We start from the raw sequence: 27,373 nt of genomic DNA on the forward strand, positions 1-27,373 counted from the left end.
AGAGGGAGAGGGAGAAGCAGACTCTCTGCTGAGCAGGGAGTCCTACATGGGGCTCAATCCCAGGACCCTGAAATCATGGCCTGAGCCAAAGGCAGATGCTTAACTGACTGAGCCACCCAGGTGCTCCCCATAGTAGGTTTTTTAGTCCAAAACAACATGTGCTGTAATTCACGTTGGGGAAAATATTCCCAGGGGTCAGAATAGCAAAGGAGGAATTGATCTAGACTTTTGTTGCTTGGCTTGGTTGTCAGAATGTCAAAGAGAAACTTCGCTTTCATTTCACGCCAGCAACAGGCATCAAGACTCAAGAGAAAAAGGTAGTGGATTTTTCGGGGTAGCAAGAATTAGGATGACACTTCTGAGGTGTATTTGTGTTTCATTTTCTGAGGTGAGGCCCTCCCAAGGAGCTTCTGAGATAGGTATTCAGTTGCTGCGCAGGCCCCACAGAAAAAAATTCAGGTGCCTCAGGGCTAAAGAGAAGATGTAAACTAAAAGTCCATAAGCACCACTTGCCCTTGCCCTGCATGTCTGGGGGAAGGAGATAAGAACTTGGTCCTCATGCACTGTTTTAGGAAAGCAAAGTTCATTAAAAGTTCAGCGAGGCTGGAGAGAATTCTGAAGGTGGCAGACTGGAGGTGAAGACTGACCAGCTGGAGTTACTTAGTGGGGCTATGATTTGTTTTAAAAAAATGGGAACCCAGGTTATGACCCCCATTGTTCAAATAGTCTCCCCATTGTCATCTTATTGTTAACTTCCTTTAGTCATTCCAGCTTGGTTAGTAACCTTGACTTGGTTAGTCAAGGTTCTAGATTTCCTGAAGCTGTTTCGTCCTAGGAGGTGTTAGACACCAGATGGTGGCTTACTATTCACAGCCGTGGTGCTAATTCTAGTAAGAACACAGTCTTGTACACTGAAAGAGCAATAATACTTTATTTAAAATATATACAAAATTATTACTTTAAAACATATGTTAGTGTACAACATACATCATAGAACACTGATATATAAATTTTGATACCTTCATTCAGTTTGTGATATCTCTTTTGCTCCTGAAAAACATTCCCTTGAATGCCCACCAGAGGAGAGGGCCCTGTGCCTGTGACCCTGGGTGTGCTGGCTGTGCTCTTGGATACCACTAAGGCCATGCAACTCATCTTGTGGGAACTGAAGGCAAACTCCCCAACCCTGCCTGGTGCACTAGAGTTGACAGGATCCACCTCATTCAATCACAGGCCAACTGCAAGTCTTCAGAAGTCTCTCTCTCTCTCTCTCTCTCTCTCTCTCTCTCTCTTTATCTGCATATAGACAGATGGGGGAGTTGGTGAGAAAGTGGCAATTATTTCCTCAACAGACCTTCCTCTGGGCTTAGATTAATGTAAATCATGTTCTCTCTTTGCCTCTGGCACGAGTATCACAGGAAGAGAGCGTTAGAATGCAGAGTTGGCCTCTTAACACAATCTTGGAAAGGAAATGAGGAAAGAGACAAAAAGAGAGCTTCTGTGCTGTTAGACCAAATTCAAGTGACAATTATCCTGAAATAAACCGGACAACTGTTTTTCATCACAGCCCATGCCTTATTCATCCCTATTCCCTACAGTGCCTTGCATCTAGTAGGCACTTAATAAATGCTCATTGCATGGGCAAATAAACAAATGCAGGGGATCTGGTGACTCCAGGTAGGAAACATAAACACTTAGAATCCGAGCGTCTGTGAAATGGCAGGGGACGTTGGAGATCATCTAGGTCTCCTTCCTTACTGGGCAAACAGGGAAACTGAGACCCAGAGAAGTGTGGTGAAATGAACACGTTCACAGGACTAGCTCCTGGCAGAGTTAGACTTGGAATCAGATTTCCTGAACTCTCCTTAAATTCCCACTCTCTTCAGATCTGAAACTATAACAAGAACTCTGTGGCCTCAGTGGCCTGCCTGAACTTGGAAATCAGCCCCTGGCATCAGAAGCTCCTGGTGGTGATGGGTGGCCCTGGGCACAGCGGCCAAGTGTATGGCACAAGCAGAAAGGTCCCCTCCAGGCAGCGTTAGTCCTGGGGTCCCAGTCCCACGTGGGGTCAGAGGCCCCAGGCTCGGGTAGGTAGCCCCGACAGCAGCAGTCAGACTGCAGGTCTGAATGAGGTAGGAGGAAGGCAGGGCTCAACAGGGACCCACTCAGCAGGGCGGGTGTTTATGATGCCACCCGCCCGCCCCAGCACTGAAATCCTTGTGGCAGCTCACAGAGACTGCAGCCTCAGGCATGGAGAGGAAACACCAACCAAGCCCACTGACCGCTTCTGAAACTGAAAACAAGTCACTGCAGATACTTGCTGAAAAGATGGATTACAGGAGGAGTGGGTTTTTTCTGTGCAGCAGATGGATGGCATGAAACAAAGGGAGGCACGGGGGACAGTGGGGGAAAAGAGAGAAGGGGCAGAGGGGCTGTCACGGCCCCACAGAGAGGGCGAAGGGCCTCCAGGCTGGGGACAGCGCTGGCGGGGCCAGGTAGGCCAGGAGAGCTGCGGTAGAAGCCCCGGCTGAACACGCACAGGAGGCTGTAGACGGAGCGTGGCAGCCGGCAGAGCGAGAAGCCCACAAAGAGGATGAGGACGGGTCCATGCAGGACCACTTGGGTGGGCTGCTCATTTCCCGCTGAACTACCCCTGATCATGCCCTGGGCTTTGAGCCGCTGAGGCCTCCCACGTGTCACACGGGGGAACTGAAAACACACAGGGGCTCACTCTGCTTCCCCGCGCGATTTTGGTTTATAGAAAGGATGATTCGGCGTGATCAGAAATGCATTCTGCGTATTTCCTATGCTCCACAGACATAAATCCGTGTAAAGAACGCTGGCGTCAAGTGAAATGGAACCCGTGAGATGATCCCTACTGTGTTCCCCGCCTCAGAGCGGGGCACCCTGCTCCGAAGCAGGTGAACTGGGAGCTCTTTGGACAGAGCCTTCCTCCTCGCCCCGCTCCCTGACTTTCTGCCCCACGTGCCCACCCCACTCCCACTCTGTCTCGACTATCCTCCTGTTTCCATCAGACTCAAATCCTGCTCTTCCCCTGCGAGAAACAAAAATCATTCATCTTGCAAAGCTGGGAGCTGCAGCTTATCCAGCAACAAATGAGTGCCCCAGTGCTTCCAAAGCCACCCCAGGACGCTGACTACACCCAAGGCGCCCGGCCACCGAGCGGAGGGACGCATGATGTGCCCTGGGACCAGTCCGCGGCGCTCCACCTGCAGGTTTCCTTTTACACCGCCGACTGGTTTTCATTGCACACGTAGACTGTGCTTGGCTGGATTCTCCTTCGGATCCGCTCAGGCACTTTGGGGAGGATTTGGACGGTCTGGGGCAGCAGCTCAATGCAGGCCTCGCGGAATTTTTTGATTCTCCAGCAGTAGACGATGGGGTTGAAGACAGACTTGAGGTAGCTGAGCCACAGGACGCAGGAGCTGGTGGTGTAGAAGGAGGAGCTGCAGTAGAAGCCCCGGCTGAACACCGACAGGAGGCTGTAGACGGAGTGTGGCAGCCAGCAGAGCGAGAAGCCCACAAAGAGGATGAGGATGGTGGTGCACGCCTTGGTCTTGAAGCTCAAGTCCAGGCTGACCTGCTGTTGGCGCTGCAGCCGCCGCAGGCCGGCCCGGGTGAGTTGTCTGAGGTCCAGGCTGTCCGACTGGTTGTGCACGCGAATGGCGTTCTTGCGGACCGTGTGCAGGATGCACAGGTAGGAGCACAGCATGACCCCGAAGGGCACGAAGAACACGGCCACCACCAGCGCCACCACGTAGGCGCGCTGGGCCGGGAGCTCCGTGTAGCCCAGCACGCACTGGGGGGCCCGCGCCGGCACCTCCACGAACGTCCGGCCGGCCAGCGAGGGCGCCGCCACGCAGAAGGACAGCGCCCAGGAGACGGCGATGATCCGCTTGGCCCGCCGCGGGTTCAGCTTGTCCTGGCGCTGCACGATGATGAGAAAGCGGTCCACGCTGATGATGAGCAGGATGGCCACGCCCTCCAGGACGAAAAACCAGTACAGGGTGGCCGAGAGGCGGCAGAAGTAATCGCCGAAGTGCCAGTGGACGGTGACGAGGGTGACAGCGGTGAAGGGCATGCAGCACAGGGACAGCATGATGTCGGAGAAGGCCAGCGTGGCCAGCAGCAGGTTGATGGCCGAGCGCATGGCTGGCCGCTGGTACACGATGATGCAGACCACGGCGTTGCCAAGGAATCCCACCACGATCATCAGCATCATGATTATTGCCAAGGATATCCTGAGGGGGGCAGGTGCCAGGGGGACCCCAGAGTCGGACACATTGCTCCCGTTCAGCAGCAAGTCCTGGTAGGTCTCAATGGTGGAGCTGTTGCAGGCCATCATGGAAAACAACTTGGAGCTGGGACAGAAAGGACTGGAAGGACTCCCCTCAGCCCTTCGGTGGCTGCCATTTTCAGTGTGCCGGTTGCATTCTTGGATCCCTAGGGCCTTGGAATGGTCGCGAAGCGTCTTTCTTTGGAAGCACTAGCCAGGATTTGCAATCAATCACAGTCTCATCATCTGCATGACCGCCGACTGTGTCTGCAGCTTCCTATTTGGATGCTCTCTGTAGCCTAGAGCAAAGCAGGGGGGAGAAGGAAGTGAGACTTTCCAAGCAGGTTTGCATACAGCAGTGTTTAGATTTTGCAGGTATTATAAACAGGGTGGAGAGAAATGCCTCGTTGACTTAGCATATTCAGAACAAGGCTTGGTATTCACAAGAGATTAGGAGCCTTGTCAAGTAGCCCCAGGAAATCTCATCAGACCTATTTTGTGTGGGATGAGAAAGTGAATACTTTGTGGTCAGTATCTATGTAATGAGCATGCATTTAATACGTTTTATTGTAAGCAACCTGGCCAAATGAAGCTTTGGACAAGCCTGCTTCCTTTAGAATGCCAGCTTCGTGAGGACCGATGTATGTGTGTGTGTGTGTGTGTGTGTGTGTGTGTGTGTGTGTGTTCTCTCTGCTGGAACCCCAGCACTGAGAACAGGACGGGCACAGAGAAGATGCCCAATGTTGAGCTGAGGTTAATGAATACATGGTAGTTGAGGCTGTTGCTACAGTATTTGTTTAAATTTATTTTGAGATAAGTGTAGGTTCACATGCAGTTATGGGGAAGAAAATGCAGCCAGATCTTATATACCCTTCACCTACTTGTACCTGATGGTAACATCTAAAGTAACTGTAGTGCTGCCACACACAAAGGATTACTTTTGGAAATGCTGATAGAAAGGAGGAAACTGTCCCTAAACATAAGTTCTTTTATTTATTTTTGGTTTTAGAATATTTTATTATTTATTCATGAGAGACACAGAGAGAGGCAGAGACATAGGCAGAGGGAGGAGCAGGCTGCCTGCAAGGGAGACTGATGCAGGACTCAATCCCGGGATCCTGGGATCACGACCGTGAGCTGAAGGCAGATGCTCAACCATGGAGCCACCCAGGGGCCCCAAGATAAGTTCTTTTAAAAGAGAATGTTAATTTTTATTTCATATCTCATAGGTGTGCTAAGAACAGTGTCCAGTAGCTCACAGAGTCAGATTGCCTGGGCTGGGTAAAGTCTGCATCCACTACTTATCTCTCACTGGGCACCCGCTGGCAGGCTGCTTAGACTCTGCTGACATGACCTCCTCCACTGCAACGTGTGAGTAATAATTTGGCCTACTACAGACGAGCTGCAAAGATTAAATGAGAGAATGCCCAAAGAATGATTTAAGCACACCTAGATGGGGGCACCTGGGTGGCTCAGTGGTTGAGCGTCTGCCTTCGGCTCAGGGTGTGATCCTGGGGTCCTAGGATGAGTCCTGCATCGGGCCCCCTGCAGGGAGACTGCTTCTCCCTATGCCTGTGTCTCTGCCTCTCTCTCTGTGCCTCTCATCAATAAATAAATAAAATCTTTAAAAATAATAAAGCACGCCTAGATCATAGATGGCATTTAATAAATGTTAACTATTATCATGGAGCCCCGAGGAAAACCAATCACAATGTTACAATGGCTATTGCTTCATTTATATGTTATACACATGGGCGCATTGGCACGTGTTCTAGACCTGCTAGCCCGTGAAGCGGCTCGATCCAGAGTGAGGATGTTCCCAGCACATTTCCAGTTACCTCACCCCTCACCATTTTCAATACAGGCATTCTTTGTTTTATGGCCTTCTCTTTATTGTGCTTTGCAGATGATTGCGTCTTGTTTATTTGTTGGTTTACAAATTGAAGGTTTGTGGCAACCCTGTGTCAAACGAGTCTATCAGCACCCTTTTTCCAACAGCATTTGCTTGCTTTGTGTCTGTGTCACATTTTGGTAATTTTTCCAATATCTTAAAGTTTTTCATTATTATTCTATTTGAATTGCTGCAATCTCATGTTAAAACGTAAATGGTTGAGCAGTTGCTTCTAAAACGTAAAAGGATGAGCAAAGAAAGTGGTTTCTTGAGATGGAATCTACTCCTGGTGAAGATGCTGTGAAGATTGTTGAAATGACAACAAAGCATTCAGGACTATGACATGAACTTAATTGATAAAGCAGTGGCAGGGTTTGAGAGGATGGACTCCAATTTTGAAAGAAGTTCTACTTGGCTAAACTGCTACCAAACAGCATCGTCTGCTGCAGAGAAATCGTTCGTGAAAGGAAGAGTTGATCAGTGGGGCCAACTTCATCTTTGACTCAGTTTTAAGAAATTGCTACAGGCGTAGAGTGGCAGTGATGGGGGACAAGGAGAGAGAGAAAAGACTAAAGAAATTGCCACAGCCACCCCAACCTTCAGCAGCCATCAACATGGAGGCGAGACCCTCCACCAGCGAAAAGATTACAAATTGCTGCAAGCTCAGATGATGGCTAGCATTTTTTAGCAATAGTTTAAAATTAAGATATATAATTGTCTTTTTTAAAAAAGATATAATGCTGTTGCACACTTAATAGACTACAGTTTAGTGTAAGCATAACTTTTTATATGTGCTGGGAAGCCAAAAAACATCATTTGATTCACTTTATTGCAATATTTGCTTTGTTCAGTGGCCTGGAACCAAACCTACAGTATCTCCGAGGTGTGCTTGGATAGCTGATTGGATGGGCAGCGGCCCCAAGGGCAGCTAATCCATAGCCTGGCCAGTGATGGCAGAGCTGAAATGCTCTCACTCCACTCCCTCAGCTGGAAATCTGAACTGGGAAATACTGAGCCACTGAAGCAATTGCCCTGAGATGTCACAAAGAGTATAGAGAGAAGTCTCAAGGTCCCAAGGGTATGGTGGACACTCTGTGTTCGCTTCTCCAGATCTCCTGGCCACTCTCTCCCTTCCCCTGCCTCTCCCCTCCCCTGCCACTGTCTGGGAGACTGGGCCCCCTGGGCCTCTGGTGGGAGGGGAGGGGGAAGGTTTTCTTGCTCTGGCTCCCTCCCACCTGGGTGTGGCTGGCAGTGGTCTATTCCTCTCCAAGCTCTCAGTGCCTCCAGGAAGCCTCTCTGCAGATTCCCTCCTGCTCCCTGCCTCTCCCCGCAGGCAAAGAGGTGACGGGGCTTCCCGCGGCTGCCACCCTCCTGGTTTCCCTTGACCCGGCCTCTCCTTTGACAAGAATCCCTTATTTATTTATTTTTTTTTAATTTATGATAGTCACAGAGAGAGAAAGAGAGAGAGGCAGAGACACAGGCAGAGGGAGAAGCAGGCTCCATGCACCGGGAGCCCGACGTGGGACTCGATCCCGGGTCTCCAGGATCGCGCCCTGGGCCAAAGGCAGGCGCCAAACCGCTGCGCCACCCAGGGATCCCAAGAATCCCTTATTAATCAGGGGCTGAGCTCTTTCCTATTTACACTCTGATACAAGGGGTCCTGGCAAACAAACCCTAGCTCTGAGGAAGTGGAAACTAAGTCCATAAGTAGCTATTCGGGGGCAGAGGGAAGTGACGTAGCTGTATGTATAAAGAAACAGAAACACGGGGAAATCCACCTTGGTTCTGGCAGATGTCCAATTAAAGTTGCATTTCCAAACATGTATTAATATTTACACCTTTCTTTTTAATTGCATTCTTAGCTTTTCACTTCCATGTACCTATTGGCCATTCATATGTCTTCTTTGGGGAAATGTGAAATCAAGTCCTTTTTTTTTTTTCATGTGTAATCAAGTCTATTGTTTTCAGGGATCCCTGGGTGGCGCGGCGGTTTGGCGCCTGCCTTTGGCCCAGGGCGTGATCCTGGAGACCCAGGATCGAATCCCACATCGGGCTCCCAGTGCATGGAGCCTGCTTCTCCCTCTGCCTGTGTCTCTGCCTCTCTCTCTCTCTCTCTCTGTGACTATCATAAATAAATAAATTTTAAAAAAATTTTAAAAAAGTCTATTGTTTTCATTGGTTTGTTTTTCACTCTTGGGTTGTACTTCCCTTATATATTTTGTTTTTTTTTGTTTGTTTTTTTTTAATTTTTTTTTTATTTATTTATGATAGTCACAGAGAGAGAGAGAGAGAGGCGCAGAGACACAGGCAGAGGGAGAAGCAGGCTCCATGCACCGGGAGCCCGATGTGGGATTCGATCCCGGGTCTCCAGGATCGCGCCCTGGGCCAAAGGCAGGCGCCAAACCGCTGCGCCACCCAGGGATCCCTCCCTTATATATTTTGGATATTAACCCCTTATCAAATACATGGCTTGCAAATATTTTCTCCCATTCTGTAGGTTGCTCTTTCATTTTTCTGATTGTTTCTTTTGCTGTGCAGAAGCTTTTTAGTTTGACATCATCCTGCTTCTTTATTTTTGCTTTTTGTTGCTTGTTGGTGTCATATCCAAAAAGTCACTGCCAAGACCAGTGTCAAGGAACCATTTTCCAATGTTTTCTTCTAGTGTTTTTTTTTTTTTTTTAGATTATTTATTTATTCACGAGAGACACAGAGAGAGAGGCAGAGACACAGGCAGAGGGAGAAGCAGGCTCTACACAGGGAGCCCAATGCAGGACTCAATCCCGGGACTTCAAGAGCACGCCCTGAGCCAAAGGCAGACAGAACCACCCAGGCATCCCAGTAGTTTGGGGGCTTATATTTAAGTCTTTAATTCATTTCAGGTTAATTTTTTGTGAGTGGTGTGAGACAGGGGTCCAATTTCATTCTTTTGTTTGTGAGTATCCGGTTTCCCCAGCATCATTTATTGGACAGTATCCTTTTCCCACTGAGTATCTCTTGTCAAATATCAGTTGACCCTACATGCATGGGCTTATTTCTGGGCTCTTAATTCTGTTCCATTGATGTATGTATCTGGTTTTATGCCAGGACCATACCGTTGTGATTACTACAGCTTTGCAATAAAGTTTGAAATCAGGAATTGTGTTGCCCTTTAGCCTTGACTATCTTTCTCAGGATGGCTTTGGCTATTTAAAGTCTTTATTAGTTTCCTTTGTTGGTGATATGTTTCCTTGAATATTTATGATCCTATGGTTTTGGATTGGTTCTGCCCATTTGAGGAAGTAGGCACCACATCTAGTCTTTACAGACTATATTCAGCAGGGGCAAGCTGGTCCAGAGATTCTGGGTGGGTCATCTGGTGGTGTTAGCGGGTATACTTGCTGGTGGAGCCCCTGGAGAGGTGCCTGGGTCAACAGTGGTGCGGGCTGGGGCTTGAGCTTGCAGTTATAGGTCTAAGACAAGGTCTATGTGGGTGGTCCTGGGTCCACTGGGCCCAACCCAGCTCTAGGGACCACTATCTGGGTACACAGGGCTCAGTCCAGAGACTCGGGCCATGGGGGTGGCCTATAACCTGGGGCCTCAGGGGCAGACCTGGAGATGGTGCTAGAGTAAGTCAGGAATCTAAGTCCGTGGAAGCTGGTTTAGAGCATGAGTCTATGGGGGCTGGTTGGTGCTGGGGTGTGCCAGGGGCCGGGGTCAGTCCCTAGTAGTTGGCCTGGAACTAGGGCTGATTGAGAGCTAGAAAGAAGCCACAGGATCTGCTGGGTCAGCAGGAGCCAGGTGACACTGGGGTGAGCAGGGAGCCTGGGTTCACAGGAGACTGCTAGGAGCTTGGAGCCCTGGGAGCCACCTAGGGCCATAGAAACTGGCCTGGTATTGGCTTGGACTGATGCTGGGGTCTCTGGTGAAGTCAGATGCTCACTTTTCTTCTCCCATGGAGAGACATGGGAGAAGAGAGACAGTGTCTTTCTCTGCGCTGGGCTGCTGGATTTCCAGTGGGGGGTGACAGAGGGAAGGTGGATCTGTCTTTCCTTCCTTCCTTTGTTATTTCTAGGATAGAGGATTCATTTACCTTGGCAAAAGTTTTCTTAAGATGGAATGCAGTTTCGAATTGTTAAACAATATATCATACCTTATATACTTCTTAAAATCACCTGATAGTAATATAAAATAAACACACGGGAGTTTTTTGCGTTTCTGTACACTAACAATGAGGCAACAGAAAGAGAAATCAAGGAATCGATCCTGTTTATAATTGTACCCCAAACCATAAGATACTTAGGAATAAATAGGACCAAAGAGGCAAAAGATCTGTACTCTGGAAACTATAGAACACTTATAAAAGAAATTGAGGAAGATATAAGGAAATGGAAAAACTTTCCATGCTCATGGATTAGAAGAACAAATGCGTTAAAATGTCTATGCTACTGAAAGCAATCTACACATTCAATGCAATCCCTATCAAAATACCATCAGCAATTTTCACAGAGCCAAAATAAACAATCCTAAAATATATATGGAACTAGAAAAGACCCTGAATAGCCAAAGTAATGTTGAAAAAGAAAACAAAGTTAGAGGCATCTCTGGACTTCAAGCTGTATTACAAAGCTGTAATCATCAAGACAACAATTTGACCAATTGTTCTTTTTACAGGAGCAGGTTTTTTTTTTTTTTAATTTTGGGAAATAAATATATAATAATTTCAATAAAAAGAATGTTGCTATGCAAGGTGAATCTGCCAGAGAGCCATCAGGGAGGGGAGGCAGCAGCTTCTGGCCCCACCAGGTCACCTGCAATTTCCATTGGCCGTGGCAAAGGATCACATGGCAGCCCTTCCTTGGACCTGGCGGAGGCAAGGCCTGCAGATGAGCCCTAAGAACACACTTGACCGCCGAGAGCATCCTACCATGGATAAGGGCACCAGAGTGAAAGCAGTAAAAGGAAACTTGAATTGTTTCTTCATCCTTCTACTTTCTACCAGAAACAAAACATGGGAATCGGATAAGAATTAGACTTGACAAAGGCTTCCAGAGACTCCCGCAGGGACACACTTGACCTGCTTTTCTTCTTCGGAAGCTTCCATCCTGCTTTCCACTTAGCAAGTCCCACTTCATCCCCTGTGCTTCCAGAAGTGTCTTTTTCCTAAGCTCCTTATGGTTGATATTATAGATAAATGGATCACCTGCTTTTTGAAAGTTTTCTGTATGCCACTTAGCTTTTCTGTCAAACCTACATTAGTCCTGGTTTTCCCTAACTGAAAGAAATCCAAAGAGGATTTTTTTCCAATAAAATAAAATAAAATAAAATAAAATAAATAAAAAAGGCAAAAAGCAACACTAGTGTTCAATGTCAGTTTTGCAGCGAGCACTCCAGAGGCAGCATGCACCCAAGCTCTTTTCAGGGGAGCTGCACTCAGCATCTCAGCATCACACCGCCAGAGCTCTGACCTGTGTCTGTGAGCATCTGCACTTTTTTATCTCCATTTATTCTGTGTATCCACTAGCAAGATATGTCTATGAGTATCAGAAAAGTCCAACAACAAAAAAGTCCAACAGTGGTTATCTTTTAGGTCTGAGGGGGTCCCGAAAAATTTTTCCCATCTAAATTAATTGCTTCATTGCAGGGACACCACTTCAGCTTATAAGAGGTTTCACAGGAACACTTTAATTCAGATAGTGGGGAACACCATGTACCTGGAATTGAAGGGATATGGTAAAGTAAAAGGTCAGGAGACCCAACACCAGGTCAGCAAGGATAAAGCTTCTGCAAGTGGTAGTATCTTTGTGATGTTACCTCAGTTTAGATACAACCTAGAACCTGATTTGGCCAAGCATGCCTAGGATGGGCTCATCTTTCAGTGGTGGGTCTAGTTACCCAACTTCTGGAGATTGAGCTGTATAATCAGAGGTCCAGGGTGTTATTCTACAAGTGAGGGATATCCCTTGTGCAGAACTCAGATGCTTGTGTTAGCGTGATACAGTACCTTCGTGACTCAGTTTTATGATCTGTGAAATGGGAATAATTACCTATCTCTTCCCAGAGTTTTCAAATACATATGCAATGCCTGGTACAAAGAAGGGAGTAAGATCAAATAATTATTAAAATTTAAAAATTAAAATTAAAAAAATAAAAAACTAATGATAAATCAACTCCACATCTCACTATTTCATTCATGGATTTCTTTCTCTTGGATCAAAGAGTAGAAACTGTGACATGCAGATATGAAGCCCTCATGGATTAAGCTCTTCCTGGAACACAAAATAAGGGGCACTGAATAGAAAACACTGCTCTTCCGTATCCGTGTGCCTGTTGATCCTAACTGGTGGGGAGTCCTTTACCTGCACCCTTGTGATGCTGTAAGATTGGATTGTCCCTACCGTAATAGTTACAGAGAGTGGTTTCCTGTTTCACCAAAGGAACAGATAGTGCAGAGAATTTTTCAAAAAATGTGTTGTATCCTGAGGTTAAATCAGATGAAAATTGTTTGGGCTTCTAGGCAACAACTTGTCTTAGATATTTAATTTAGCGTTTTGGTCACAGTCCTGTTGTTAATATCCAAATCGACAACACATTTATTACCAGACATTTTGGCAAGTTAAAGATCAAAGTAAAAGGTGACAAGTTGCACAGGGAATGTTCCACTACCGATCTTTCAGTTTGAAACAGCCTCACTCTCTCTCTGGTGGTTTTCACTCTGAGGAATGGGAGCCACGGTGTGAATTATAAGCCGAGAAAGAAGACAGCTGGGAATGGAACCGTTTCAAGGTACTTATCATAGTTTTTCCAATCCAAATCATCTCACTCCGGAATGGGGGTGGGGAGTGTCACATAGGTGTCAGAAGATCAATAAGCTAAGGAGAGGACAACCAGCCTGTGCATTGCCTGTGTGCTCAGGGGTGAGCACAAGCAGGCTGATGATGTCCTCATGAGCTGGATCTGTGCAAAGGATAGAAGGTGCTTTTGACCTTGAGCAAAGAGGAAACACTGCTATCCACACTGCCGAATTTGCTGTGACGTTTTCTAAAGCTCCTTCAACCGCCCCACCCTCACTGTCCTGCCACCTTGCTTCTGCACAGTGAGGACTCCTTCCCAAGCCCCCAGCTATGCCCTGTCCTGCCATCCTCACAACTGGGGGAGGGAGGGCGGGAGATGAAAGGGATGCTCTGATACAGTCATGAGAGCTCAACGTCATAAAAGCAGTAAAAACATGGAGCCAGGGCTGGAAGCCAGGTTTCTGGTACTGAGAGGCCCCAAAAGGGAAACCAGTGTTGGTTAGGACCATAGCGAGAGTGAGGAAGGCCTTAGGTCGATGAGGCTCACAAGCATGGGGAAAAGGAAAGCACTCTCCCACCCCAAACCATCCAAGATGAGGGGGAGAAAGCTTTGAGATGAGATCACACCCTGCTCTCCTTTCCAGGAGGTGAAGAATGGATGTTTACACACAGAGCTTCGGTGGCTGATAACCACGAGGATGAGGGAAGGAAACTTCTCCTCTGCTCTCCATTTTGACAGGCCAGTGTGGGACCACCAGCTGGCACCCTGAGGGATCTCTGAGGGCAAGGGCCAGCCCCAGGTTGCCCGGAAGCGCTGCTGGTGACTCCTGCTTGCCTGCCTTTCTTCCTCCCTCCCCAGTCCCATCCCCTTCTTCCTTTCTCTTTGTCTCTCTCTTTCCTTGATAACTTCTAAAAACTTTTTATAATATTACATTTCAAACCTCTAGAAACAGAAAAACTAGAATCTCAAAGCCCCATTTGACCAAGTTTTGAGATCTATTTTTCCCACTTCCTTCCATTTTTGTGGGCAGCAGCTCTATAATTCCTCGTCCCTATCACCTCCTCGTCAGGCTTTTGTTCCCAGCCGGGCAAGGGGATTCTGCTAGGTCTTCTTGGAGAGAGAGGAGGCCAGGCTATGAGGTACCTGCAGTTATAGGTCTAAGACAAGGAAGACAATGGACAAGCCTGATGGACAAGCAGAGAAATACAAACCAAGGAGAAGATCCTAGAAGACAGGAGGGCTGCAGGGAGAGTAAGATTCCCAGCAGGCACCTCTCCAAGCCCTTCCAAGTGTTTGACCCAATCTAATAGTGAGGGACCTAAACCAGAGAGGAGTCTGATGGGCTATTTCCTCTCTGTTTCGCAAACCTCTAGTTTCAGACAGCAAATCTCGACTTTAGCTGGGTATATGTTTGGCTTTAAATTGATGGGAAAGACGGAGTCCCAAACCTCTTCTTTCTTCATCGTCGAGGTCAGATAAGGAAAAATCAGTCAAGCTGTACACTGGAAACCTGGAGAGCCGCAAGGCCTGGAGGGAAGAGGGGAAAGCAGTGAAGGGTGGAATGCAAGGACGGAGCAGAGGAGGGGGAGGCAGGGCAGGGAGGCTGGGAGGGCCGCGGAGCCTGGCTGCTGGGGTGAGCTAGCACCAGCGTGGGTTTTCTTTTCTTTTTCTTTTTTTTTTTTTAATAATAAATTTATTTTTTATTGGTGTTCAATTTGCCAACATACAGAATAACACCCAGTGCTCATCCCGTCAAGTGCCCCCCTCAGTGCCTGTCACCCATTCACCCCCACTCCCCGCTCTCCTCCCCTTCCACCACCCCTAGTTCCTTTCCCAGAGTTAGGAGTCTTCATGTTCTGTCTCCCTTTCTGATATTTCTTACCCATTTCTTCTCCCTTCCCTTCTATTCCCTTTCACTATTATTTATATTCCCCAAATGAATGGGACCATATAATGTTTGTCCTTCTCCGATTGACTTATTTCACTCAGCATAATACCCTCCAGTTCCATCCACATGGAAGACAGTCTCTTCAATAAATGGTGCTGGGAAAATTGGACATCCACAAGCAGAAGAATGAAACTAGACCACTCCCTTTCACCATACACAAAGATAAACTCAAAATGGATGAAAGATCTAAATGTGAGACAAGATTCCATCAAAATCTTAGAGGAGAACACAGGCAACACCTTTTTTGAACTTGGCCACAGCAACTTCTTGCAAGATACATCCACGAAGGCAAAAGAAACAAAAGCAAAAATGAACTATTGGGATTTCATCAAGTTAAGAAGCTTTTGCACAGCAAAGGATACAGTCAACAAAACTCAAAGACAACCTACAGAATGGGAGAAGATATTTGCAAATGACTATCAGATAAAGGGCTAGTTTCCAAGATCTAAAAAGAACTTATTAAACTCAACAGCAAAGAAACAAACAATCCAATCATGAAATGGGCAAAAGACATGAAGAGAAATCTCACAGAGGAAGACACAGACATGGCCAACACGCACATGAGAAAATGCTCTGCATCACTGGCCATCAGGGAAATACAAATCAAAACCACAATGAGATCCCACCTCACACCAGTGAGAATGGGGAAAATTAACAAGGCAGGAAACCACAAATGTTGGAGAGGATGCGGAGAAAGGGGAGCCCTCTTGCACTGTTGGTGGGAATGTGAACTGGTGCAGCCACTCTGGAAAACTGTATGGAGGTTCCTCAAAGAGTTAAAAATAGACCTGCCCTACGACCCAGCAATTGCACTGTTGGGGATTTACCCCAAAGATACAGATGCAATGAAACGCCGGGACACCTGCACCCCGATGTTTCTAGCAGCAATGTCCACAATAGCCAAAGTGTGGAAGGAGCCTCGGTGCCATCGAAAGATGAATGGATAAAGAAGATGTGGTTTATGTATACAATGGAATATTCCTCAGCCATTAGAAACGACAAATACCCCCCATTTGCTTCAGTGTGGGTTTTCTATGGAGGGCTCAGATCGCCTTCTCCGACGCCTCTAAACAGAATGGCCGCAACACAAGTCTGCGTGCAGACAGTGGAGAGCATTAAGTGAAAAGTGAGTCCAGGCCAATCCAGAAAGCCCGTGTTACTGCCGTTAGGGTGTCAGGAAAATGAGTGAATTTTCCTAGGCGACAATGGCTCTGAACTCCAGGAGTGAGCTCCTTTGCGACACCTGCCTGTCCTCAAGCAGAGCAGTCCTCGGCCCTTCCCTCTCCCCATGTGGCTCTGTACCTGTACCTAATGGAATATCCCTGGCTGCAAGCTCCTGCAGGGTGTGCGGAGCACCCGCGCGTCCCCGTGCACCGCGCGTCTCCGTGCACCCGCGCGTCCCTGTGCGTCCCCATGCACCGCGCGCCCCCGTGCACCCGCGCGTCCCCGTGCACCCGCGCGTCCCCGTGCACCGCGCGCCCCTGTGCACCCGCGCGTCTCCGTGCGCCCGCGCGTCCTCGTGTGCCCGCGCGCCCCTGTGCACCCACCGTCCCCATGCACCGCGCGTCCCCGTGCACTCGCGCGCCCCTGAGAGGAGATTGTTCGGTTGAGGCCCCGCCCGCCGTGTGTTCCTGGGCGGGGGCCACGACCTACTAGGAACAAAGGGCCCCTTGTGCCCTGCCAGGGAGTCACAGTTCTTTTGGAACTATTTTACACAAACAGTAAAGAAGTCAGGTACTCACTATATGCACAAGTACATCTACATTTTAATTCACAGATTTAGAAATACACACCCATTGACATATATGTACATGTATGTATTGTGAATATAGTGCAGACTATAGCAGGTATACAGGTCGCCAAAAGAACTTGCTGTTTTTGCTGGTTCTGATCAAGCCAAATGGCGGGAAATTTGGTGAGCCCTTTCTCCGGAGTGGTTAATATTGCTTTAAGTAACCAATGGGTGTTTGTAATATTGGATTTTTAATTCCTACACCAGAAGAACATATCGGTTCACAAATGCCAACTCTAAGGAATGAAGTCAATTTTGGCAGATGGGTAAGTTTGCTGTTGAAACAGCTTGACTCTGTCATTACCTGCAACCCTGTCACCTGTCTCTTTGATACAAATTCTCAAACAGATGGTGTATTTCAATTTCAACAACTTTATTGGCAATGAGAAAATATGCAAGAGCTGCCAAAAGTAATACGTCAAGTAGCTGTGTTTAGAAACAGGTGTTACCCCCACGTGTCTGAATTTCTAAGAAAAGTGAACTGAAAGAGACCAGAGTTTTTATTTCTCAACTCAGGCAGGACTCTTGGGGGGAAATTTTCAGATAGAACAGAATTGGGAAGCTTTAAGGGAGCAAATCTTTATTGGTTATTTTTCTTAGTAGTACCTAAATTTTTTTTACGTCCAGGCTAAGCCTTTTTCATAGCGCAGGGGCTCTCTGGATTTGCACTATCATCACCAAGGAACGTGTTTCACGTGCAGATTATCAGGGCCAGCAAGACCCACTGATCTGAGCTCCAGCAGTGGGGGGTGGGGGTGAGGGGAGCTCCACCATCTGTTTCAACAAAGGGTCCAGGGAGGTAGATGTTCTCGGAACATCTCAGAACCACAACCATAGCTTATCTCATTGAACCTGGCCAATGACCCAGTTTTATGGATGAGGAAACCAATGAGCTGTTCTTTACCTAGAAAGTAGTAGATTCACCTGCATTGGAACCCAGGAGTTCCGGTTTAATCCCTGGCTGTGCCACTTCCGTTATGATGTAAGTGGTGGTTCACTTAAGACTTTTTTTGTTTGCTGGGGTGCCTGGGCGGCTCACTTGGTTAAATGTCTGTCTTCGCTCACGTCGTGATCCCGAGGCCCAGGGGTCCTGGCATTGAGCCCCAGGTTCAGCTCCCTACTCGGTGGGGAGCCTGCTTCTCTCTCTGCCGCTCCCCCTGCTTGTGCTTGCTCTCTCACTGTCAAATAAATAAATAAATAAATAAATATCTTTTTAAAAAAGACTTTTATATTTGTCATGGGTTAGGATTGCAGAGCAAGAGCAAGGACGTCTTTTGGCAGGAGCAGAGAAGAGACAAGGGGAGAGGATGCAGGGACCCTTTGTAGGACTGGCAAAGGCTGAAGCTCAGCAGGGCCTCCGCAGTCATGAACACCAGGCTGCCCTCGGACCTCAGTTCCATTCTGTGCCCCAGATGGACCAGCTCGCACAGATGCCTTTGGAGCCAATGTGGATGGAACCTACTTGTCCACCACTTTAAAATCTGCTGGCTGTAGAGGAGGTAAGATTTATTTTTTTTTAAATATTTTTATTTATGATAGTCACAGAGAGAGAGAGAGAGAGAGAGAGAGGCAGAGACACAGGCAGAGGGAGAAGCAGGCTCCATGCCAGGAGCCCGACGTGGGATTCGATCCCGGGTCTCCAGGATCGCGCCCCGGGCCAAAGGCAGGCGCCAAACCGCTGCGCCACCCAGGGATCCCGGAGGTAAGATTTAATGCCAGATCCACAGAGACACAGTGTAGCATGGGGATTCGGCCACTAACCAGTGTCTGTTCAATCCTCACTTCTTCCCCAGGACACATACAAAAAATATTTGTATGGTAGACTAGAATGACAGAGGGCTGAGAGAGTTAATTCCTTGGACACACCGGTAGTCCATTCGCTGCTCCAGGGCCATGCACCCTGGTTGGGAAGCCTAATCCTGAGTAGCCAACTTGGTAGACTAAATTTTTCCTCTGACCAAAGACACAATAATAGTATCTAGTATTTGGATAAGATTTTGAAATATACAAAATGTTGCCCAAAAAATGTGTTCTTCTTTCTTTCTCATGGCCATCTGATGATATATTCTTACTTCCATTTACAGATGAGACAACAATACGGATTCAGTGATTTGCTTAAGATGGTACAAGTGGAAGAGGACATTCTTCTCTTTTACTTGTAGGCTTTTATCCCCTTTCCTCTGTCCTGGGTAGGGCCCAGGTCAGGGATTCCTACTACTGTACTCAGGATGTTGTTGTGTGCACAAAATCCTCTCTACAGGTTCAGATTATGATTCTGGTCAACTAACTGGCTACCCTTGATATAGTTATGAGAAAGAATGATTGGTATTTTAAGTATTTCTGAAAAGTCCAGAATAACCCACCCAATACTCACAAAATGTCTGTTTTTATGTCTGCATGTGTTACTACCTTTCTTTAGAGGAGGTTACAGTGTATTACTTTCTCAGAGTCATTAGTTTCCAAGCACATCTTTCAGAGTTTTATTTGTGCATTTAACTGTTAAAAGCCAACTTATTCATTTATTTATTTATTTTTCCTTTCTGAACCAATTTAGAGGTGTTGCATCTAAGATAGGGTTTTTTAACTCCCTGAACCATGTATGAAGATTTGCTAGAGGCACAAAGCATATGGCGCTTATTTAAAAATGGATATAGCTTGATATTTTAATGAAATCTGAGACTTAGCGTTTTTCAAGATGCTAGAAGAGCTGCCAATGCCAAGTTCCTCCAGGTAGAATATGTGACGTCCCAAGTAGCCTGTACCCGGGGGCTCCCAGGACAGCTGTGACTTACTCATGTCAGAAGAACCTGATGCTGGCACCTCCGACTTCTCAGGTTGCAGCCGGGCTGCTTTGCAAAAACTTTTCCCTTCTCGAAAATCACAGCTACTAGGCGCCCTTCCCCTACTTTTATTTGGCTTCCTCAAAAACCAATTTTAAACTCCTTTCTGTATCGTTTGCAATTTTTCTAACATTTCATGCCTCTGTTCTGAAAAAAAATAAAAAGAAAACCTAAATCTGGTTAAAAATATGCTTCTTGGTTTATAATAAAGACAGATACAGCTTATCTATTTGGTTAAAATTATTTTGATGATGTTTTAATGTTTTCAACAGCTTTATTGGGACATAGTGTACATATCATAACATTTGCTCATTGTAAGTTTATAATGCAGTGATCTTTAGTCAATTTATAGCATTGTACAACTGTCCCCGTCTATCCACGTAGAGCATTGCCACTCCCCCCCAAAAAAGATCCCTTATGTCTATTTGCAGTCATCTGATTTAATTGTTTAATAGTGATTTCAGTTTATTTTCCAAAAATGAGTTCCCCAAACCCCCAAGAATTGGACAATTCTAATGGAAGGCTGGTCACTCCAGAAGCCCCTGCCCTTACATTCTTGCCCTGACCCACGACATATGAAAGAAAGTAGCACTGAAGAGGCTACCTTCCTCATAAAGAGGGAAAATCATTTAAATCACTTTAGTCCCTCAGTCCTGGCCCATGGTGACATTCATGAGCCTGACTTAACAAGTGTTAGCTGGGTAGGGAGCAGGGCAAGCTTAACTTATTCACTCATGCCTCCACCAAAATACTAACCCACTAACATAAAGTCAAGATGAATGAATGAAGTCCAGGAGGCAGCGGGGCCTGGGTGACTCGCAGGGCAACTCCAGAAGATCTAAACTATGGTCTCTGCTCCTTAGCCTTGTCACCTGGGGAGCAATTCCCAACATTCCAGCCTCTGATTCACAACACTGTTGTGAACAGTAAATATTTATGAAAGCACCTTTCGAATCACAAGGCATTCGGCAAGGTCAAGGGGGGCCTCTATCAGGGCAGATGGCTAGTATAGTCCCATCAATAACATGCCAGATCTGGGGACACCTGGGTGGCTCAGTGGTTGAGAGTCTTCCTTGGGCTCAGGTCATGATCCCGGGGTCCTGAGATCAAGTCCTGTATTTGCCTGTTCTCTCTGTGTCTCTCATGAATGAATAAATAAAGCCTTAAATAAAACACACACATACACACACACACAACATGCTAGATCTGACGGACAGTTCCAGACCATCATGGGTATGTGGGTCCCTGGCGGTGTCACCCTGAGGTTCTCCTGACGGTTTTCCTTAAATAAATTTAATTTTAAATGTTTAGTATTTCTGCTTTGCAAAAATGGTTCATGACCCTATTACTAGTGCCACTGAACTAGTGCCACAAGGTCACAGAGTGTGTGCAGAGCAAAGCTGGCACCAGTTCCTCCAAGCTGGACGTCTGTGATTCTTCTCCCACAGAGGCTGAGAATCCCCCACTGGCAGAAAGAATGGCTCCAGAATTTCAACCCTCTTTCTTAGCAGAGCTTGAGCCCACTGGCATTTAAGGGGCTACTGTGACATGAGCCAATTTGTCCATGACCTTGCTCATTGTTAATGAGCTAAGAGGGTCTATTTAAAAGTAAAACAACCATAGAAGAGTTGATTTGGTCCATTATATGGAAAACGTAAAATCTAAGGGGAAAATGTGTTCACTTTCACTTCTTGGAGTTGTACGTTAAAAGGAAATCTTAAATCTTAAGAGAAGTATTCATTGAATTCTTGGGTTACAAAAAATTATTAAAATATTTAGGGGTGCCCGGTGGCTCAGTTGGTTAAATGTCTGCCTTCTGCTCAGGTCATGATCTAAGGGTCCTGGAATGGAGTCCCACATCGGGCTCCCTGCTCAGCGGAGAGTCTTTCTCCGTTTCCCTCTGCCCCTCCTGCCGCACCCCCACTCATGTTCTCTCTCTCTAGCTTGCTCTCTTTCTCAAGGAAATAAATAAAATCTTTTAAAAAAAATTATTAGAACACTTAAAAAGGGATTTGTTAATTTGTAAGTTTTGTAAGCCCTATGGAAATTTTCCAGCTTGCATATGACTCTCCCACTGTTATACAAACTTAAATTAGTTAACCAGTGGTTGTGAATACAAAGGCGATGTTTCAAGGCTTCCTGGGTTGAATGCATGTGACAGCAAATGCCAAATTTGAAATGTTCCTGCTCAAGTGATGCGTTGGGTAGAAATGCAGGGTCTCCTGAGAAGCAAAGCTGGGGGAGTGACATGGGGATAGGATGGGGAGACCTCAGGGTGGGTTAGACTCTCCATTCAGTCTTCCTGCAAAGTCATTTGTCAGTAGCTCAAAGTATTTATATTTTATGAGCCTCAACAAAATTATCTGTGAAATGGGTATTATTATACCCATTAGCTTGTAAGAACCAAATGAGAAAAAGTCTGGAAAATATACACATTTAGTCTTTCACTGACTCTAAGGGCCACTGATTTTAAGATGCTTCATTATTTTACATACACTAAGGAAGTAAGAACACTTCCAAATAAACCCTGACTCGGCGTCTTGACAGTGGTCCTGTGCCAAGCAGGAATGGCCACCAGCACATCTCCTTGCTTTGTGATTTCTGTACTCCACCCTGAGGTATTGGGCAACTGCATCACTTTGGTGTATAATGGCTTTTTTTCCCCATATGTCTTGATAGCAAAACAACATAGCTTCATATGTATATTTCAAATATTTAAAATTTTCTATATATTGTGATGTTTTGACATCTTTTTTTTTTTTAACTTACTGTCTGATTTTTTTTTTCTCCCAAATTTTCATTTAAATTCTAGTTAGTTCTTAAAAGACCTTCCTGGCTGTGGAGATCTGCCTCTCCGGGGCTACCCAATTCTTAGAAATAGCAGAGCCAGGCAGCAGGGTCCCTTTGATACACAAACTAGCCAGTCCAGAGCTGGAGCTCTTCTCTGTGGCCCTATGGTCCAGGGAGCAATAGGCTTCTGCCTTAATCGTCCCAGAGCCAGGTGCCAGACAACTGGAGATGACCGCTAGAGCCCAAAGCCCACCAAAATTATCCCAACTAGCTAATCCTATGGTGTTCACCCTGCCCTGCCTTGCCCTTCCCAGGAAACCCTAATAAAGGCCATGGTCTAAGCCTTCCTGTCCTCTGTCTGCCGACCTGCTGTCTTCTCCAGGTCACCCGGCCTGGTGTGCCTCCAAACTCTAGGACCCCTGAGCTGCTCCTCTATCCCCTTCTGTGGCCACACCTGACTGAACAACTCACAAAGAATACAAAGCAATCCGTGTAGGTTTTTTCTTTCCATAGGTCCTGTAAAGTATCTGGTTTCTGTGTTATGAGAAAATGTGGAATTCAAAGAATTCCTGGGATGACCAATCTTCCTTTTACTCATGTAAAATGTACGCCTCACTGTGCTGTTTTTGTTTGTGATGTGTGTGCCAGGAACTTTCTATTTTGGCACAGAATTAGGATATATTCTTTTTGAAGACAGTTTCTTTTTTTACTTTTTTTTTAAGACTTTATTTATTAATGAGAGTCACACAGAGAGAGGCAGAGACACAGACAGAGGGAGAAGCAGGCTCCCTGCGGGGAGCCCGATGCAGGACTCAATCCTAGGACCCCAGGATCATGCCCTGAGCCACAGGCAGATGCTCAACCACTGAGCCACCCAGGTGCCCCTCCTTATGATTTTGTTAATAACATTTTTTTCTCCAGTTTATTTATTGTAAGGATACAGTATATAATACATATAACATATGTATATATGTTAATTGACTAATTATCAGTAAGGCTTCTGGTCAATAGCAGACTATTAGTAGTCAAGTTTTTTGCTGGAGTCAAAGTTATATGTGTATTTTTGAGTACATGGGGGCCAGGGTCATCTCCCCTAACCACTTGGTTCTTCAAGGGTCAAATGCATGTCAGTTTTGTCAGTACAAATGAGCTACCTTAGTAAGTGCTCTGTGCATGTTAGAAAAAGACAAGAAAACCCTCACAATATGCTGTTTTCTTTTTCTGTCATTTCACTCACACACACACACACACACACACACTCACACACATGAACTTGTATGTAAAATCCTGGCTTTGGTCAAATTTCTAAACCCATGGGCGAGAAATTAATGTATTCATTTATTCAAGAAATACTTAGTAAGTGGTTACCATGGGCAGGTGTGAGGATTCAATGGTGATCTCTGTCTTTTAGGAATTTATAGTTTAGTCTGGTTTTCTCCAGATGTGGTCAGAGGAGGAGTTGCACAAAGCTGGCATGGGCTACTTACTGAAAGATCCACTAGACCCACTAGAGCAAAATCTCTGGTTGGGGGCTGGAAATCTGCTCCCACGGGACTTTTAGTGCCCCAATCTGTGAGACTGGCAGTGGATCGTAACAGATAATACTAGAGAAGCAGATGATGGGCTTGGCTCTGCTGCACGTCGCACCATCTGCCTCCCTCTCGGGGCCAAGGGAATCTGTGATCGATGATACAGCCACATACCTGTGCCAGACTCCCAAGAAAATGAGAAGCTTTGAAAGATCATAACTCACAAGGTTATGCTGGGGCATCCATCACCTGTTCCTCCTGCACTGAGACAGGTGTGCCAAATTCTACTGTGCACACTATCACTTGTTAAATACAAAATGTTAGCTAGAGAGTGCTCCCAGTGCACTGACAGAGGAGGCACGACATTTGCGTGTTGCTAATGGTGGGAGGACTATACCCGCCAGGGAGCTCCTCCCTGGGTCCGACTCTCCAGACACACCACAGCTGGAGGCGGGATGCCCCATGGTTTAACTTGTCAGATGGTCATCTAAAGTCACCCAGAAGCACCCCTAGTTACAATATTTGCTACTCCAGGGGTTAGGATTGGCGGGATGCTCTGGAAAGCCTCCAGAAGTGTTGCGCACTGGTTAGTGCCAAGGTGGGCTTTGGAATTGGTTCTTTCAAAGCTGAGTGACTGCAGGAAAATCTTTCATTTCCCCAACCTCATTTCATGCTGTATAAAATATGGGCAATTATATTCATTACCCAAAATGTTATAAGGAATCGATTTAATAAAGCAGACTATAACATGCATAAAAGAGCAAATGGGGATCCCTGGGTGGCGCAGTGGTTTAGCGCCTGCCTTTGGCCCAGGGCGTGATCCTGGAGACCCGGGATCGAATCCCACGTCAGGCTCCCTGCATGGGGCCTGCTTCTTCCTCTGCCTGTGTCTCTGCCTCTCTCTCTCTGTGTGACTATCATGAATAAATAAATACAATCTTTAAAAAAAAAAAAAAGAGCAAATGATGCTGTTACTGCCATTGTTATTATGATATAATTTCCTCCATCTCCTCCTGTCTTGTTCTCCTCCTCCTCTTCATCCCAGGCTCTGAGGTCCATAAAGACTTGGTCTCAACCCGGCAGGCCTTGGGGCTGCTTCACTTGGAGCACCTACTGCTTGACTTGAAGCTTTCTCGATGCTGGGCCCTTTGGTTTTGGGGACTCTGTTAATTTCTGTGGCCACTTGTAGCAAATTACCACAAGCTCTGGTGGTTTTAAAACAATAGAAAGTCACCCTCTCACGGTTCTGGAGGCCAGAAGTCCAAAATCAAGTTGCCAGCTGGGCCATGCTGTCCCTCCGAAGGCTCTAGGGAAGACTCCTTCCTCAGTTCTGCAGTTTCTGGTGGCAGTCTTCTGGCTGTGGCTGTGTCGCTCTAGGCTCTCCCAGTCTTGAGGTTATGTCTTTTTAAATTTTTAAAAAGATTTTATTTATTCGAGAGAGAGAGAGAGAGCGAGAGCGATCACAGAAGGAGAAGAAGAGGGAGAAGCAGATTCCCCATTGAGCAAGGAGCCCAACGTGACACTTGATCCCAGGACCCTGAGATCACAACCTGAGCTGAAGGCAGATGCTTAACCGACTGAGCCACCCAGGTACCCCAAGGCTACATCTTTAAATATATGTCACTCTGTTTGGGGCTCAAACTTCTGTGTTTGCTACAAGTACTAATCAGTATTTGTTTTTTTGTTTTATGAAGTTTTTAGCAAAACATTTGATCTCCTGGAGGACGTTGATTCCATCAGGAAGAAAGCAGAAAGCACACTACAGAATGAGGGGCCTCATGGAGCAAAGGATGTGCTATTTATTTTCTTTATTTAGTGAGATATGCTTGATATATAACAAGCCAAAATAATGTATAGCTCAGAAGTATTTATCATTAATTTATATGGAAAAAATGTTGAGCATGCCTAGACTCCCCCAAAATAGCCTCTTTTAGGCTTTTCTGACACCTTAGGGACACATCCTGATAATGAAGGCAGAAAATAAATTGAGATAAAGCACAGATGCTCACAGACACAGTTCAAAACTCTGGCCCTTTGATGCTGAGATGCTAAGTGTAGTTCTGGGGAAGAAAGTGGGAGGTGCCACTCTCCCCTAGAGGGGTGATTGCTGTCTCTATGGTGGCTGCAAAACAAACACTGTCCACTCTCACCACTTTTATTCAACAAAGTACTGGAAGTCCTGGCCACAGCAATCAGACAAGAAAAAAAAAAAAGAAATAAAAGGCATCCACATTGGTAAGGAAGAAGTAAAACTGTGACTATTTGCAGGTGATGTGATAGTCTATATAGAAAACCCTAAAGACTCCACCAAAAAAAACCCAGTGGAACTGATGAATCCAGTAAAGTTGCAGGATACAAAAATCAAAGTACAAAAATCGCTTGCATTCCTAGACACTCCTAATGAAGACGCAGAAAGAGAAATTAGGAAAACAATCCCATTTACAAATGTACCAAAAATAATAAGATATCTAGAAACATACCTAGCCAAAGAGGTGAAAGACCTGTACTCTGAAAACTATAAAACACAGATGAAAGAAATTAAAGATGACACAAAGGAATGGAAAGACATTCCACACCCATGGGTTGGAAGAATATTGTTAAAATGTCCATACTACCCAAAGCAATCTACAGATTTAATGAATGCTATTTTTGCTTTTCACCTTTACTTTGTAAAGTGGAAAATTGCCTTCACATTTCTTTTGGTTAATGAAAACAGACTAATGCAGATCTTTTGTAAAATAAGCAGCATACCGCAAACTTGAAAAGCAGGGGATCTCTGTATACAGTATGGTATTATTAACTAGAGTCACTATGCTGTACATGACATCTCCAGGACTTATTCTGGGTAGTTTTATAAAAGTGCATGCTGGAGCAAGCCCCAACCTCTGGGATCAGCACTTGGGGTGGGCAACAGGGGCTGTATTTCCAGCCCCCACCCAAATGCCCCAATGAGGTCTCCTGGCCCCTATTATTTCTGCAGTTCCTGTAGCAAATCTGCAGTTTGTGCTGCACCAGAGCTGACACCCGCCTTCTGGGAGGGAGCAGCCTGAGAGTTATGGGAAGAGAAGCAAAATGGGAGGAGGGGGTGAAGTTCAATATTGGCATTGGCCAGAGGTGAGGCCTGGACTCTGGGATTTTTAAATCCACCCCCACACCCGTGATGTCCTGGGGGGCAACCAGAAATGAGAACCCCTGGGACAGCAGATATCAAATAAGTTAAAGGGTGAAAGAAGATGATGGATTTGTCCTCAGGAAGCAACATAGCTCCGTGAGAGAGGGCACGCAGTGCAATGAGAAAAAGGCTGGACGTATTAACTAGATTTACCTATTTCCTATATTCTGATGCTCTGGCTCCTGGGGCCTTCCTGGCTGACCCAGGGAGACTGCCGCTCCCAAGGTTGGCCAATTCCCAGTGATAGTAAACAACACACCCATGAGCATGCTTTTCAAATACAAATGACCAATTCAGAACCCACATCCCTGCTTCCTCCTTAATGGGGATCCCACACTCTGGG

At 46.2% G+C, this 27,373-nt stretch overlaps 1 protein-coding gene and 1 long non-coding RNA gene across 2 annotated transcripts in view; one reads left to right on the top strand and one right to left on the bottom strand.

Moving 5' to 3' along the window:
- Nucleotides 1–904: 904 nt before the first annotated feature.
- Nucleotides 905–27,373, bottom strand: part of GPR45 (G protein-coupled receptor 45) — an 83,803-nt gene continuing 57,334 nt past the window's right edge. The window contains exon 2 of the mRNA XM_035696073.2: nucleotides 905–4,596. Coding sequence (XP_035551966.1) covers nucleotides 3,245–4,366 — 1,122 coding nt within the window. The 5' untranslated portion in view covers nucleotides 4,367–4,596 and the 3' untranslated portion in view covers nucleotides 905–3,244. The remainder of the gene's footprint in view (nucleotides 4,597–27,373) is intronic.
- Nucleotides 16,519–19,749, top strand: LOC112669757 (uncharacterized). Its single transcript, XR_003142488.3, has 3 exons — nucleotides 16,519–16,965; nucleotides 17,946–18,198; nucleotides 18,784–19,749. It is a non-coding gene; the product is annotated as an uncharacterized LOC112669757 (long non-coding RNA).

This window comes from Canis lupus, chromosome 10 (assembly GCF_003254725.2).
Source record: "Canis lupus dingo isolate Sandy chromosome 10, ASM325472v2, whole genome shotgun sequence".
Taxonomy (NCBI): domain Eukaryota; kingdom Metazoa; phylum Chordata; class Mammalia; order Carnivora; family Canidae; genus Canis; species Canis lupus.